Genomic DNA, 17,456 nt, shown 5'->3' with positions numbered 1-17,456 from the left:
AGCTAATGTAGGAAAGTCCAAAGTTAAAAGGATGGTTCAAAGTATATTTGTAAGGCCTTCGAGAGAAGTAAAAGGAAAAGCTCCTATGGAGCTTGAAACTAATATATACATGGTCGAGCCTAGGAAGGCCAAAATGCCATTAAATATTACAAACTATAGACCAAAAAAGTATTCTCACCGGATAATAGACCATAGTTTAGCATTGAGGGCTGGTTGAACACATGGGACAAAACATTTGCCATTTGTAACATTAGAATTAACACGAGGAAATTTGCGAGGCCACTCATATGTTACTAAGGCAATAGATAGGTGGTGGATCAAACAACAAAAGGATAAATGTGACATCTACTACCTAGGAAGGGTTTGGAAAACATTTCTTACCTCTTGATGAAGCATTTGGAGCCTGGGATCAATATAAATACCTTCGTCAAAAGTATTTGTTAATGGTTGAATGTATTGATAAATTTAGGGAATGTGCTTGAATGCAAATATGTGAACCTCTTAGGTGCAAGTAAAGAATTTAGGGAATGTACAATGCAAATATCTGAACCTCTTCCTCAGTAGGTGCAAGTAAAGAATAGTAGAATTAAATGGAAGTTCGGGATAAGTATGTGAATATGCTAGATGAAGCAATAGCTATAACCCTAAAGTATGAAGATGCCAGAGATAAGCCACATGGGTTTGTGTAGGTAGGGTCTTGGTATGAGTACCAAAAAAGAGTGGGTTTTTTTTTTCATGAAAAAAAAAGGAGTGGGCTTCAAAAGAGGTGGGTAAGAAAGTCTGGTGCCCCACAGCCAAGCCAAGCAGCCAAAGCCAACTTAGGATCCTTCAAACCCAAGCACCATGGTTGGGGTGAAAAGAAAAGTAAACCAATCCAGTAGCTAGGCTTGGTTGAAATCCTATTTAATCATGGAACAAAAGGAAAAAGTGAGGAGATAAGGCTCATGTTTTGGATGCCTTCAACCTCATCAGTGGAAAAATTGTCCATCCAATAAGGATCGTTGCAGATGGCTACAATGGTAGTCTCAATATGCAAAGTAGAAATGGCAAAAAGTCTCATAGCTAACGAGATGTAGATTTAGCCCTAGTAGGATCTTCTTAGAGGTCAGTACCTATGTTATTGTGTGTATATGTTGCTAAGTTAGTAGGATCTTCTTAGAGGTCAGTACCTATGTTATTGTGTGTATATGTTGCTAAGTTAGTGATAAACAGTCTGTCTAAGCCTACCAGAATAGGGTATACACCGTTTAGTGATATAGAGTTTGTTAAAATGAAGGGGCAAGTGGCCAATCATGATGTCATTGTGTTATTTGACTCAGCATCAACACACAATCATGATGTCATTATGTTATTTGACTCAGTGTCAACACATAATGTAATTAACTCTAAGCTCGTGAAATGGTTGAAATAAAAACTACTTCATCTAACTATGCACACAATCAAAATGGCAGATGGAAGATATACTAAAGTGTAGAACCAAAGGGTTGCCTAGTTAGAGCTTTGGATTAGGACTATGCAAAGGAGAATGATCAAGCTTGCTCATGTAGATATAGCCCTGGGAAAGGCATGACATTCCAAGAAGAATCCAACCATTGATTGGAAAAAAGCACATTTACCGATGTATAATGAATAATATGCAATTACATTTTGCAAGGTGAAAAGGATTTGCCTCAAGGACTGTTTTGTGATGGAAGTTTGAAAAACTTCAAAATTAAATTGAGACCAGTTTAAATCCTTTTAAACCATGAGGCCCTAAGAATGTATATATCTAGCTTGGGACATAAAAGTAAAACATTTTTTAATATTGGAAGTATTTTAATCCCATTATTGTGGCAACTATAGTTGTGGAAAGCTTTCATCAATAAACTTGGCCCTTCTCTCTACTCTTTGAATTCTAGTAATGCCCTTGGCAATGTGGTGTTGCTCAACTCCTCCATGATAGAAGCATAAAAGTAGGACGCAAGAAGCATGATTTGAAACTTAGGCAGTCTTTGATTTTTTTGAAACACTAAAATAACTAGATTTGTAGAAGGCATCCCTTCCGTCATGGAGAGCATAATTACTAACTCAAAAATTGAACATGAATCCTAATTTTATCAAAATTTGAAGGAAAAAAGCAAATGAGTAAAATGGTGGACATGAGACATGACACAGGGTCCGTTAGGACCCGATCCTTTGTGCAAATGTCAGGGGTGGTGATTTATTATTGATTTTGTGATGTCCATATTTTGGAAACTAAAGCCCAACAAATACATGAATAAGGCGATACAATAACTGATCCTCATTGTGTAGTCTACACAATGTTGTCACATGGACTACAACCATATGAATAAATGTGTCGTCATCCTTTGACATTGCATTCAGCTTGGATTTCTTTGCTCCCTCGCATTGATAACATGCATCAATCATCAAAAGAGAGGAATGTTGTAAGAATATAGATTGAAAACAAGCAATTTCAAATAGACAAGCAATTGAAAATATTTGTACAATAATATATAATATATAATTATTATAACCACACATAGTGTCAGTGGGGAGGCGGTGTGCTTCCTTCCCCAAAGAGTTATAATCCGAGGGAACGGGCCCTTCCTTGGGTATCGAGATAAAGCCGAGAATATAAATGTCGAGAATATTAGCATTGAGGATAAGTCCTAGGAATGGATAAGATACTGGCATGTTACATGAATGCCGGTAGTCGTAATCGTAGCCAAATGCTAGCAAAATCAATATGAGCAGTGTATTAGGAAAAATTAAGATTCTCGTCATCTTTTGGTGATTTCTTTGATATTAGAGACCATATCCCAAAAACTTGTCAATGTCAACCTGAGAGGATCTACGCATGTCCTTGACTGCGGATATACATCAAGCCATTACACGAAATATCTAGGCTTCATAGCCAATCCTCCTTGTTGGGTTCACTTCTTTCCCTTGGTAGATTGTATGATCGTGGGATGTCTCCTTCACAATAGATCGCAAAAATCAGCTCCTATAGAGCTTTGGAGGCCAAAAAGTAGTAGGAAGGCTAACTGCTCAGTGTTGATTTTAGTGGCAAATCCCCATGGTTTTTGAAAGCAAGCATTCTCTTCAATCTTCTCCTGAGTGCCCGCTTTAATATATTCACTGTTAGAGTCAATTTCTCATGCTCCAAGATGACATACACTCTCAAGATGAGTAGAACTATAATGTAGTGAAGGGGATATGATTTTGATTGAATCCCATTTAAGAAAACCATAATGAATAAATTTTCAATCAAAGGAACGATTTATGAGTGGAAACGTCACTACATGCTGCATGATCTTCCTTTTGTTGTGCGTGGCTGCGAGGTCCTCACGGTTCATAGTCTTCTTGATGTTGGCATCCCCCCTCACATCGCATGACACAAATACCATGTCCATGTCTACCTAAGCACACCTTCATAGCACCTAGCTAGTATCTTCTTTGCTCCAGCTTACACCCTGTTGAGACCGGGAGCAGATTCTTGCTAGTCCACATACTATAAAAGTTGTTTCATGCAGCATTAAACAACATCCACGAAGGTGAAGACATATCTTGGAATGCTTTTCCAGCTAGACGTAGAGAAGTGATCTACTGATGAGCAAGGTTGCACGAGTTCGACTGTTTTTTGTTGGGATCTTTGCATATTTGTAGATTGTGGCATGCCATGCATCTTCCGAGAGTCTGACCATGGTTTGAGTACAAACACTAAGTTGCTAAGGAATTCGTCATTCATCGGCCAAGAATTCTGAGAGTGAACAGACGTGGGTGAAAGGGAGCGAATGAATATTGGAACTCTAATTTGATGAGCAACTACCTTTTGTGTCGAGTTGCCTTCTTTATTCGAAGATTGTTGTGCTGAGTGGGTGTGCCTGCATCTACCGATATGAGCTCTGATCTCTGTGTCTACTTGCTTTCAATTGTTTAACATAGACACTAGATTTTCCGTTGCTGCACACGCACATAATTTTAATTAAAGATCTACTTCGCAAAAAATGAACAATAAGGAGCATTTGATGTTCGAGAGTGTTAAGCTACCCCTTGTCATGTGATGGCAAATCTTCAGCGTCACCAAGAATGCACGGGGCATGAATTGTTGCAGTATGTCCAGCCATGGAAGAGGACTTAATCCTCAAGGCATACGTCGATCTCTGGGAGACACACAAAAGCCTGCAAATACCACGTCTCTTGCAAACTAGCCTTTTCTTGAGCACTGATAAATACACATCGTCCAGCTCGCAAGCAACTAGTTGCCAAAGCAATAAATGTTTCCTACAACTATGTGATCGATTAGCAACCAAAGAAACTCTTGAGAGGTTGCAAACCAAGTGAATTGAGAGGAGAAAGTGTGTTTGAGCTGTCATAATGATTGCACAGCTTAAGTACATTGTTCTAAGTACGTTGTAAGCAAGAATTCAAAAGCCCTCGTAGGGTTGTTGTGTGACGATGACAAGATGCTTAGGGTCAGGAGGTAACTCCATCATCACATCCTCGCTCCACCCCCCTTGAGGCCTCCTTCTTCATCACCTACGATGGAGAGAGTTGCCATCAATGGGCACATTAAGTTGCAAGCACAAACTCCTTAAGACGACATTGAAGATATTAGAATAGAAGGAGTAATGGATATCCGGGAAGGGAACAAGGGCAAGCTATTGGAATTTGGAAGGACTAGAATTGTAATATGTGAAAGCAAGAGAGTATGCAAGACAATTTTAGGGAGCATCACTTTTTGAAGGAAATCTTTTAGCCCTTACATCAATGAGAAATCAAGGGTTAAACTAGTTCCATGCTGTGCAAAATTCATCTAAATCTATGAAAAGCAAAACAACAAAAAGTAAAATTCAAGCCAAATCTAACAAACCAAATCAACAGCTTATATGGATAACATGTGGCTCAAGGAGGGGAAAGAAAACCCAAATGATCTCCCTAGGTTGCCTGTAGTAAAGAGTCACCCATGCAATTCCCATTTCTTGATTTAAATCAAACGTTAAATCATGTGGAACATTTAATAAATTCTTATTTAAGGCTTGAGGTTTTGATTGTGGACTTGGGGCGGTCACTCATCATATGTAACCCTATCACGTGAGTTCAACAGAAGGATTTTTTTTATTTCTAAAATTTACAGAAATAAATATACATAAGGGACTATTTAAAATAGTTTTGGAAAAAATTTACAGATCTGTATAGAAAAGGGGTACATTTTATTAATGAAATTTTTTACAGATAAGGGACTTTAAATATAGGCCTTGAACGCACGTGATATAGAGGGTTTATACATAGTGACCCCCCCGAGATTGTGGATGGAAGAAATCTCACTCGCATCTTATATTACTTATGCCACTTATTGCTAATTCTCTTTGAGCCACCACAAGAGTGATGCTCTCTGTACCATCAAAGGTTGTCACAAAATAATGTGCACATATGTATAAACAATCAACACATACACATGCTAAAACATTTTCCATTTTTGAACGTTTATCCCCCTTCCCTATCGATTTTCTGTTCTTGCTCCCATTGGATGATGGATTTGCCGCAAACATGATGAATTTTTTGCATCCAATAGCACATAATAGAAAATTTGAAACCCATGGTTACTACTTGAGGCATTCAAAAGTCCACTAAAGCATGACACATAACACATTAATCTTCCAAGCAGTTGAGAGGAATAAAGGTCTCCATAACTACTCAAATTTTTGCTTGCTCTATTTCCTAAGTAGCACCACATACTAAATTTATGGCACAATCAAAGCACTCGCAACGAACAAATTGAAGAGATGGAGGGGTCTTGAAACTTAAAATTTTATTTTCTTAAAATTAAGATCGACCACCAGAGCGGGTCTCTAACCCGTCCCAGACGGGTCATGCTACTTGTGTTTGTAAAAGGGGAAAGTCTCTCTCTCTCTCTTTCTCTCTCTCTCTCTCTCTCTCTCTCTCTCAAACACACACATTTCAATAAGAAAATGTCAATTTCTTTACTACTCTCAAGCTTAAAATTTCTTAGAAAAAATTCCTCCTTCACAATCATTGGGGGAAGATAATTGGGCTATTGCAGCGCTCAAGCATTTGTTGGTGAAGCTTTGACGACGAAACTCTCCGCTGTCGAAGTTGGTGCCATGGTACACCTCCTGTTATCCAACGGTTGCCTGTTTCGTACTTGAAAGTTGTCTGCTCATTCCGGAAGTTTGAACCTTAAGGGTTTCTGTTGAACCCAGATCAAACTTGGATGCTTTCTTGGTCGAGATCTAGATTTCCCATTTTGTAGACCTGTTACTTCGCACCGAAATGGGGCTTTTTAATCAAAGAGACCAGCTATAGTCAGGATAGTGCTTGCTTTAAGCCACGGTCTTACACGCTCTGAAGACACTATATTCCGTTCCAGGCGACGCCTTTGCTTGCAGGAGTAGCAGTGGCAGTGGCAGCATTAGCAGGCAAGTATGGAATAGAAGCTTGGCAAGCATATAAAGCACGGCCTCCCACCCAGAGATTGCGCAAATTCTACGAAGGTGGCTTTCAGCCTGTGATGACTCGGAGGGAAGCAGCTCTAATTTTAGGTGTAAGGTAAGTAATGAATTCTCTTCTCTAAAGTGTATTGGCATGTAAGATGCGTTTTTGATGATCTAGGCTGGTTGTTCCAACAGACTAGGAATGTTTGACTGATCATATCTATAGTATGATTGCATAGTGAGTTGCTTATGGTGACTGTCATCGTCAAGACAGGGAAAGTGCAGCTCAAGATAAGGTGAAAGAAGCCCACAGAAGAGTCATGGTTGCTAATCATCCTGATAGTGGTGGAAGTGATTATTTGGCCTCTAAGATAAATGAAGCGAAGGATGTTTTGCTCGGACAAACTAGGGGAAGTGGGTCAGCCTTTTGAGGTGTCCGAGCGGGATTACGATCAGGTTGTACGTGCATTTTCACCCTCTCCGACTTCTGCCTTGATGTACATCATGAATTTCAGCTGCAAGAATTGACGGTATAATATGTTTTGAGATCTAAGATAATCGGAAACCTCTCTTCCAGGCCTTACACTTAGACGATCTGGAACCGGACAAGTGCTACCCTGAACAAAGGGTATGAGATTTTATGAAACATAGCTAGCTATACGTAGGCCTTGGCTGAATGTGGATCTCAGTTTTTGAAGAATCTAACGAACTTGCCTCTTTCGTTAGGCTTACATGAGACATTAATCCTTGCAGACAACATCTCAAGGTTTGTACTTGGTAACATCATTCTTTCAGAACAATTTTTGGCCAGGGTTTTACACTCATCTGCAGGTTTTGGTTGTATTGCAATCTTGGATGGATGACGCATGATGTGTTACTTTTGTGGTGGACCAGACGTAGGGAAAAAGTGCAGATGTTCATGTTAATATAATAGATGAAACTTGAAAGACCATAATCTTTTGGAGAACTGTTTCAATACTTCTATATATTATGAAGTCACTTTTATCTATATTTGTCAGATATGTACCTTGTTTAGACTGTTCTTGCTTGCAGCATGCTTCAATCAAACATCTTTGGTAGTGTTTGAACAATTTATTCGGAAAAGTAAGACCTTTGATCTCTAGGATTTTGTGATCCACGTTTATCAAGAGGAAATTTCCCGCATCACTTTGCCTGGCTACTGCTTGCCAGCTTGAAATAGGAAAAATAAACGTCTTTGCATTGAGGATTCAAGCATTTTGATCGTGACATGCCAGTTATGCCACAAAGAATTTCCATTCTGCAACACCAAGAGCTTAGTATATTGAAACTATCAAATATGCAAAAGCATGGGTGGCCTTGACTCAGTTCTATCTTTTTGCCTGCTTCTCTTCATTGATCTGGCATCTATTCACACAACAAAAGTTAAGGGAGCCTAAACAGTGCTCCTCGGACAGTTTCCACTATCTTTCATGAATTCAACATGTTCAGTAGTGAATTTGCTGCTCTTTGGTGTCCCAGCATCAATTAAGAAGGGAAGGCGACATCACCTAAGACATGGGGAATAGTAGATGATGGACAATGAGTCAATAAAAGTACTAAGTTTAATGTGGTGAATGGAGATGGCAGGAAGCCTTGTTAGAAATGAAAAGATGTTGATTGAAGAAGTAGAGTAGAAATGAAGTTAGGACATTGCCAACTTGGAACTATCTGTTGCGGTTTGATGAAGTAGTTACATTTTTTCCAGAGAGAAAGGACAATTATCCTTGAATTACGAATCCTTGCTCTGTCCATGCAGACTGGAGGGCTGTTTCACAAATGCAAAGGTCGAGACAGGAGCATAGAAGAGCAATGTGATATGGATTATCAGACTGCACTTGTTGGGTTGAGAAGACAATGATTGGTTTTGTCGGAGGTGGATAGACCTATCTCATAACAACGCTATTCTCTGGCTCATGCATGGAGCAGGAAAGTGATCTGCTTCAGATAAGGTCAAGCCACTCATACCTTATCCTGACATTGGGGGAAGACCAGAGATAAAAAAGGGATGCGAGACTGATCAGCTTCAGATAAAGTCAAGTTTTGAACTTCAGCTGCAACCTTCTCTGTCAAGTTTTGAACTTCAGCTGCAGCCTTCTGTGTACAACCATCTCTGAGAGCAGAATAATGGTATAAAGGGTAAGTAGTCTGCATTATGCCAAGGTGAATAAAGGCTTGGGGGTAAAGAGTGGAAATGGCACATTCATCAATATGATGCTCTATCATCTTTCTTTTCTGTGTGCGCTAGAGTATTGTCTGTATGCCTCATTTTTAATGTGTATTTGTGCATGCTTCATCCCTATAATGTGGTCATTTTGAGGGCAATAGGGCATGCATAGGGAGGGGATAGGCAAAGCAGGTCACGAAGGGCCCCAAAATAGCCAGCCAAGGCAGCCCACATGGCCCCAGTCAGCTCCACTGAGGGGACCAGAGTTGTCCCATGCGAAGCGGATAGGCAAAGCAGGTCCCAAAGGGCCCACAAAATAGCCAGCCAAGGCAGCCCACATGGTCCGGTCAGCTCCACTGAGGTGAACATAGTTGTCCAGTGGTGGAACTTGTGGTTGGCCATTTGTCTGACCAAATGGTGGCCTATCATTATTATAGAGGGCACAATATGCTCATTTGTAGGCTTAGACTTTTGAAGCGGAAAACTGCAGTCCCCTGATGGGTGACCATTCTTCTTTTTCCAAGCAAGAGGGACCATTTCTGCTGTTACGTTTTCATCTGACTATGCCTGAAATGATGATGTTAGGAATGCTCTGAAAAAGTTTGAAACTTCTATGGATATTCATCCTTGATGCGCATAAATATTAGTGAAGACAGGAATATCCCTTGATGCGCATAAATGTTAGTGAAGACAGCTTCAAAATCGGCTTGAATTAACTTAGAATAAGGCGTTCAGTTTGTTGATATTTGCATAAGAGTTGCGGAATGGTCTTTGATTTTGTTGAAATTGTAAGTGGATGTCAACTATCCTCATTGTCTTACAGTTGAGTTGACCCAGGCGAAGTTATGAGTTGACTAAGATTGGATCGACTTTGGATGATGGGGCAGCTAGGAGTGGTAATTTTAAAGTGTTTTTAAATTGAAAAATAGTTTTAAGGCCACGACAGTAAAAGCAGCAGTCTATATTACTGAACTGACATCAAAATCTCCAAGCTTGCCACCAACTAATATAGAAGCAAACCTAAGGCCATGAGCGGTGTGTTGATTTATATCCTATGCAAGGAGAAAAGCCTATCATTTCTAATCATCCAAATAGCCCCTCCATCAAAATATACATTAATTAGATGACTCTTGAGGTGTGATGTGTCGTGATGAGTTGAAGTGGGCAACCGTGTTAATTGGCTGGCTGTTGGTGCTTCAGTTGGCTGATTGTTTGTGATCTCTATATGAAGAGATTTTGACAACAGCCCAATCCTTATTTCTCAGCGTACCGGTCTATTCCAGCTTCTGGCCATCGCTACAGGTCTTCTGTGACAAAGCGATTGAGATCTCACCTGTTGATATCAACCAGCATCAGTCATATCCAGCCTTTGTCTTCATATCTTGCCTGTAAGTACTTACCATGTTGTATGTGCTAGTCGCATCAGTTCGAGATTCACAGCTGTTGTATGGATGTATGTATGTAGTTCTTATTGCTTGTCAGTTAGCAGCAACTTGCTAATGTAGTTGTGTCATCCAATGTTGATCCAAACACGCTGTAGCTTGGTTTCACAAGATTGGATTACACCCTTTAAAAACAAGTGAGTAAAGTACTCGTGAGCATTGCCTTCGATTGGTTCTGTCAAAGGAAAACAATTGTCAAGATGAATGAATGACTAATTTGCAACACTTGTGATGGAAGCGTGTGTATAGGAAAGTTCGAATGATTTGCAAACTCCGTGAGAGAGAGAGAGAGAGTTCTTAGAAAAAGAAAGTGTGTCAGTGAGTGTGTCTGTGAGAGAGAAAGAACCAAAATAGAAGGGGGCCAGGTGGCAACAAAGTGTGTGGGACACTTTTTAACAAAAATGTAACTAGGGCGTTGCTTGGAAGGCAGTGCTAACAAACCTGCCCATGCTTGGATGCATGTGGGTGTTTATAGAACTTTTGCAATGCAACTTCAATAGTAAATGTAAAGAATAGAGAGTGTGTTATCGAGAGCGTTTTTGATCAGCCATGCCGTATTTTGGTTATTTTTGGTACATTTGTAGATTTGTCTTGGTCATTTTTGGTACATTTGTAGATTTGTCTTCAAAAAGTTTTCATTGGTAATAGTCTTACAAGATCAAAACGTTTCATTTTCGTTTATTTTAATCAGGTGTATAATTACGATAAAACCTCATGATGACATTAACTTGTAAAGAAGTATTATTTGAAAAGAATGAATATATACAACTTTCCCATAACCCTTAGAGTTGTTTTAGCATTCTCATGTGTTAGTTCTTTTGAGCCATGATGCATTATAGGCTCTATGGAAAGGGCTCTACATCCAGCTTTTGTAGAAGATGAAGACACTATTGGTTGTTTGTTGTACAACCATGAGATATCTCCTTGTCCAAGGAAAAGGACATAACCTTGGATAACCTTGGGCTGATCTCCTTATGTTATGATCTTTGGCATAGTCACTATAGCAGTAACCCTTCTACCAGGTAGGGATACATGTATGAACGTAACATATATTTGGGCTTGTGATTGTCATTTTATTGAAGAACCAATGAGTTGTCCATAGACTTTCTCATTCACAATTGGATTTTCTTCATCTTTTGTTCCATTGGAGCGAGTCGCGACAACACTCTTGCATTCTTGCATGTGAAACTTTTTCAATACATTGCCAACATACTTACATTAACTCATGAATGTGCTATCTACATCTCTCTAAAATTTTATACTAAGATAATAATGTACGAGTCCTCGATCCTTCATGTCAATCTCTACAAATAAGTCTTATTTGAGTTTCATGATGAAGGTATCATTGCTTCGTATTACTATAAGATCATCTACATAAGATCGTGTAATGGTCATGTCTTGAGATTGCTTGGCAAGTCAATGTTCTGGTGGCATAGCAGGTTGACCAACCCCTCCCCATGCTTTAGAGAAAAAAGCATCAATTTAGGTAGCCTAGTATGACGATGCCCATTTGACCGCTTACAATGAGCTACACAATGATTTCTTGGTCCATGTCCTTGCAAAGTTGGTCGCATGGAGCAGCAGGACTTAACAATGGATGGATATGTAGTGAAGTTTTGATCTCTTTTGCGATGGTTATCGCATGCCAATCGTCCTACACAGGAAGTATTAAACTTATGTTGTTCATGGTCTTTCCAAAACTCTAAAGTGCTTTATGGCTTCTGTAGATATTTTCTCTTACATTAGAAAATGTACTCTAAGTCTGTGAGATGGGCCAAGTAGGTGTTGGTATGCAAAAGCAAGCACTCTCGGAGTGGGAAAACCAACAAATATTAATAATCTAGCGATTCAACATCCTTTGCATCCAAGTCAATAGTTCGAATGATGAAGATGATAGGCACCTAACTGGAGACATACAACTAAGAAGGCAGAGAGGATGATTCTATAAGAAATGGTTGCCAAGGCTCGCATCTCCAAAGGCAACATGAGTGCAACTACACATCTCCAACATGGTGTCTACTGTAGCTGATGCTGGAAGCATGGGCATGGTCTTGGAAGGTGAACTTAACGTGCTTTGGTGTTCCATATGCCAAACTACCATGCACAACATTGACGCCTACCATTGCAATTCTAAACAGGTGTCACAACCACCTATGTTAAGGCCCTCACTATTGCTCCATGTCAACCATGAACACTGCAACAGCCCTTGCCATATAAACCAACCCCATAGGGTGCCCATACCACCCATGCCAATATGCTTCCAATAGTGGTGCACCTTTAAAATTATTGTGGACTTATTGGTCATAGGAACATTGAATGTGAGTTATACAACAAACATCAAACTAAGAAGGAACAACATCACACTCAAAAGGATGCTGTGGTAGCTATTTCTCCCCAAGTAAATATGGTCCAAATTATTTCTTATGATGAGCAAAACAAGAAACCCTCCGACAATGATTCCTCACTCATGGATGAGACAAGGGTCATGAAGGTTCTACTGGGTCCAACATTGCCCAACAAATGCTCTATATAGAAGGGTAAAATGCCAATCGATTGGCAAGAATAGGAGGGAATTCACACAATTGTGATAGAGTGGGTCTAGGAAAGGCAGCCTACAATTGGTGCAGTGCTTGATTTATAGGATACAAATAAAAGTGGAAAATATGAAACCAGTGACACAAGTGGACTCCCTTGTCATAGCTCAAGCATGTCCCATGATGTGGCATTGAACCCTAGCTAGGGGGAGAGTTGGCTTTTGGGCCTGATTATGACTTGTGGGAAGCATTGAAAGTGATGACACCAATCTCAAAGGTTGCTGCTCCAACCATCTGTGTAGCGCAGCCCAACTTTTGACCAAGCCGACGGCATTGTAACTCAACATCGTAAAACTTGGACCGGCCCTTGCTATGGACGCCATGGCTCTTTTCCAATGCGGGTTTCGCACCATGCTTAGCAGATACCCGGTGTGACAAATGGCATCGAAAACGTATTGCTACGCTTTCTTACACAAGCATATATAAGCACTTTTGTTCTAGACTCTAAGCTAGCGTATTTTGTAAAGGATATCTCTTCTACATAAGTGTGGTGTCATGGGCTACAAATTGTACTATAGATTTTCTCACTTGATAACACATGGAAAAGAAGGATCGTAAACCTATGTATACTACGATCTATCCACACATGTGCATCATAATTTTGCAAGTTGCTATGAGCCTACAATTACGAGCTCCACAACCAGCTAGACGTCAAGTGAGATGCAAATGGCCAGCATAAGCAAGCCCAACTTATAGAGTACTACTAGTATATAATATAAAATTTATATCCATGTGAGGTGTTACGGTTTAGCCTAAGTGAACCCCCAACTAGCACAAGGACTGATATTCTTCATCAGCGAGCGAGTTGTTATAGGTCGGCTTATGCGAACCTCCAACTGGCCCATTGACTTCTTCTTAAATGCACTTGTAATATTTCATGCAACTAAAATTACAACCCTAACTCTTTCCAAAGTAAAGTATTTCATGCAACTAACAAATTCACATCCTAGATCTTTCCAAAGACACCTAAAATATTGCATGCGACTAAAATTAAAATCCTAAGTCTTTCCAAAGTTAAGTATTTCATAAAACTATGTTTTAATATATTAAAATCCTAAGTCTTTCCAAAGACACCTAAAAATATTTCATGCAACTAAAATGAAAACCTTAAGTCTTTCCAAAAACACCTAAAATATTTCATGCAACTAAAATCCTACGTTTTCCAAGAGACGCCTAAGTCTTTCCAAAGTAAAGTATTTCATGCAGCTAACAAATTACAATGCCAAGTCGATCCAAAGACACCTAAAATTTTTTGAAAAAAAAAAAGACACCTAAAATATTTCATGCAGCTAAAATTAAAATCCTAAGTCTTTCCAAAGACACCAAAAATGTTTCATGCAACTAACGAACTATCCAATTAGTATCTAAGTGCAAATGGATTCTGGCTGGCAAATGCAAGCCCACCATTGGTACCAAAATACTTCTGAGAATGATCAACAAAACTTACAAATTTATTTTGTAGATTTGTCTATCCTTCTTTTTTATGCTTCTTGTTTTCCCTGAGACTCCACGGAATACTAGGAATCTCGATAATGTTAATATAAACGATATACACCGCACGGTGTAGCTCAATACCATGCGGTATAATCCCTAATCACCATGTGGTAAATAGACACACCACGCGGTGTACAAGACACCGTGTGAGACACCACACGGTATATACAAGACACCGCGTGGTAGATTGTAGTACCATGTGGTATGCCAACATTTCACTATGTAGTATATGGACTTACCGCACGGTAACCATGCACAGTAGCTGGTCTCGATAAAAATTCAATAGTAACATGTTTTAAAATGCCCCTTGGTTGATTAGAAAATGTTCAAAAAGTTTTAATACCACGTTTAAAACTAACATTTTAATACCGTCAATCATCAAACTAGTATATTTTAGTATAATGTTGAAGGGCCATAACCAATTGGTTAGATGCATAGGTACTGTAACATGTATTTCTCAATTGTCAAACCAATATATTTTACTATCATACTTACTTTTCATTATGTAGTATTTTACTCAGTTTTAAATTAACTTTGGTTTTGTCACGCTATTTTATAGGAGTTAGGGATTTACAATTGCTCATTGTATGATTGAGAGACATATAGTTAGTAGTGATGCTTTGTGACTAAGAATTTGTTCTCTTCAAACATGATTTATACCATCTTTGACCAGCTATCCTTGCAAATCTTTGATTTGTTGATTGATGGATCATTATGTGTATTAAGTAGTCATGCACATTTGTACACTTTGCTAACAAATGTGTGTGTGGGATAATCTTTGTTGACTAGTCATCACCGACAAGTCAACAAAGATTTCCACATGCATGTTTGTCATCAGGGTGTGTAGATGTACATGGATACTTGATATGCAATGAAATTTGTCATTCATTAGATCCAAATATTGATGGAAGATTGGAAAGGGTTGGCATAAGTTAGGTGAAAAGAATTAAGTCTTAGTCTTAGAGCACTGCTATTAAAAGTGTGTCACAAAAGACAATTCACAAAATCAATGCAAGACCCGGTTGCATGGAAAATATTAGATGTATTTCAAGATGATCAAACTTAGGTGAATGTTTTTGGATTTAACTTTTAAGTGGAAACACATTGATAGAATGTGATGAGTGAAGACTTTTTTATAAACAATTTAAATATAATGTTGCATTATTATTTTTTGTAATGTATACGAATTTAAAACTTAAATATAACATTGCATTTTCATGTTCCCACAAAGAATTTAAATCTCAAAGAGTGCCATGTCTTGATAATTGTTTTTGCTGTAAAAGAGTAAATGTCACATTACATAAGTTTGAAACACCTTATCTTCAACATGATATTTACATTGCAACCAAAAAGTAAATACACTACTTGAAGATCTCAGTACAATGTTTTTCAAAGAAAATACTTCTCAAGGTGCTTGCATGCTTGGTGTTGCATCCTAGCTAAACTATTCTGTATCTAGTGAGACTAGCTTCCAATCTTTGGATGTTTTCTTGCAGGGTCTCTATCTCTTTGTCTTGGGCTATAATTGGAGTTGCAGGTCTTCCGTGCTCTCTAGGTCAATCAAATCACTTTGTGCTCTTGGAGTTAGAACATCAGGTTTCTGCGACACTGGCTCTCTCTTCTTGGATCTTGCCCTCTTTCACTCAGCTGGTATTAACTAGAAAAGAATTCAATGCATGAGGCTAGACGCTAGGCATGGCAACGCTCGAGGGCCATGGAGGAAAAGGGAACGTAAGGGAAGAAGCGTTAACATAGGTGGGGAAAAAAGATTAAGAGGGGTGGGAATGAAGAGGGGGACTATGGCACAAGGGGGAAGGAAGAGGGGGAAGAGGAGCATATACATGATGGGAGGTGGAATGTAGAGATGGAGACATCAAGCAAAAAAGAGTCATGCTTTATTGGAAAGATGGGGGGGGAGATCAAAGTAGTAGCTAGGTGGCTTTACAAGAATGAGTGTGTCCCATCAAGGAATAGCCAGGGCCTTTTATAGCCAAGAGAGGGGGTCTCTCCCAATAAATGCATCTTCCCACATGCATGGTGTGTGTGGAAAAGTCTCCCATGTGGGCTAGGCAGTTACGCACTCTTAATTATGTGCGACAACCCTTTGCCTCATTTTTCCACACAAATCAAGCCCCATATCTCAAGTCTATGATACTCCCTTGGTCTCTTCCCAATTTTATAATACGTTCAAACCTCTAGGAGGACAAGTGGAGGGTTGGCGCAAGGAATCTTGCCACCTCATCCTATTTTCCCCATTATTTAACTTGCATCCTTGGACTATCTATACTCCCCCACATAGGCCTATCCTACATAGAGGGAATAATCCAATATAATATCCATCTCCACCTATTTTATATTACTTCTCTCATGGACTTTAGGCCATATCTCACCAAATGCAGGCATGGGACTGCCTAGGTGGAGGGGTGGCACATGGAGGAACCATGCCACCTTGCATTTTGTAATATTACTACCATGGATTATGTACAACACACCTTATGGTTCCTCTTACATGGAAGGGTGGCACATGGTCATGCCATGCCACCTCAACCTTGGGCCCTATGCACACCATATTTTATTATACTGTTGCCACACATACAAACACACACACATATTTATGCCTTTTTCCTTAGACAAATTTATCCATAACACTGGTCATACCTTTCCTATGCATGACACATGGTGTTTGTCCATTTATCAACACATTGTTGCAATATGTCATGGATGTACACAGGTGCTGTGAACAAAGTGTACATGACCTTTCTAATTGTTGGGCATGTTCCCTTCTACCTCTATGAAGCACTGGAGTAGAATGCAATCCCTGGTTTTGTGTCTCAGGTCCTTTGGTTGCATGTACCTGTTGAGTTGATTTTTGGTTTGAAGAAACAATGCGTTTCTTAGTCAGATCAGATTAGCAAAGCTTAGCCATATCATGAAGGCTAAGTGGCTCCCTTGTCATGGTGTCTCCCTCTATGGGCACCGATGTGAACTATCCAAGAGACTCCTTTTTAAGTATCTCTCTTTGCCTATTGAGTATTGCTTGTGCCTCTTCATGATTTAGCTGGTCATCTAAATTTGGCTCTTAAGGCACAAAATTGGGTAGGTTTGGCTCAAAATTGGGTAGGTTTGGCTCTTCATTCATGTGCGCAATGTCTTACTATCTTAGGACCTGAAATATACATGACACTTTATGGCATTAGGCCCGCAGTGCAAAAGTACTTAAGAAATTCTAAGTTGATAAGACATTGATGACAAAAATGGTTTGCTTATCAATTTTAGGCATGGTCACAAAAACACTTTGATTAAA

The 17,456-nt window shown here is 39.3% G+C and overlaps 1 protein-coding gene across 4 annotated transcripts; it reads left to right on the top strand.

Annotated features, from left to right (window-relative positions):
- Nucleotides 1-5,946: 5,946 nt before the first annotated feature.
- Nucleotides 5,947-8,691, top strand: LOC147904708 (mitochondrial import inner membrane translocase subunit TIM14-1-like). Of its 4 annotated transcripts, XR_015542415.1 has the most exons (4): nt 5,947-6,110; nt 6,374-6,552; nt 6,712-7,065; nt 8,215-8,691. XR_015542415.1 is itself a non-coding variant. In XM_087388012.1 (3 exons), the coding sequence occupies exons 1-3, from the start codon at nt 6,108-6,110 to the stop codon at nt 8,258-8,260; spliced, it is 228 nt and encodes a 75-aa protein (XP_087244138.1). In that variant the 5' UTR covers nt 5,947-6,107; the 3' UTR covers nt 8,261-8,691. The 4 variants fall into 4 exon arrangements, 3 of the variants coding, with proteins under 3 accessions (XP_087244138.1, XP_087244129.1, XP_087244147.1); XM_087388012.1 differs by lacking the exon at nt 6,712-7,065; XM_087388003.1 differs by lacking the exon at nt 8,215-8,691 and having other exon boundaries at nt 6,712-8,178.
- The last annotated feature ends 8,765 nt before the right edge of the window (nt 8,692-17,456 follow it).

The sequence above is a fragment of the Dipteris shenzhenensis genome, chromosome 2 (genome assembly GCF_047967505.1).
Source record: "Dipteris shenzhenensis isolate YYH24624 ecotype China chromosome 2, Dip_SZ_1.0, whole genome shotgun sequence".
Classification (NCBI taxonomy): domain Eukaryota; kingdom Viridiplantae; phylum Streptophyta; class Polypodiopsida; order Gleicheniales; family Dipteridaceae; genus Dipteris; species Dipteris shenzhenensis.
The sequence above is the reverse complement of the archived record's forward strand: the minus strand, read 5'-3'. Positions and strand labels throughout refer to the sequence as shown.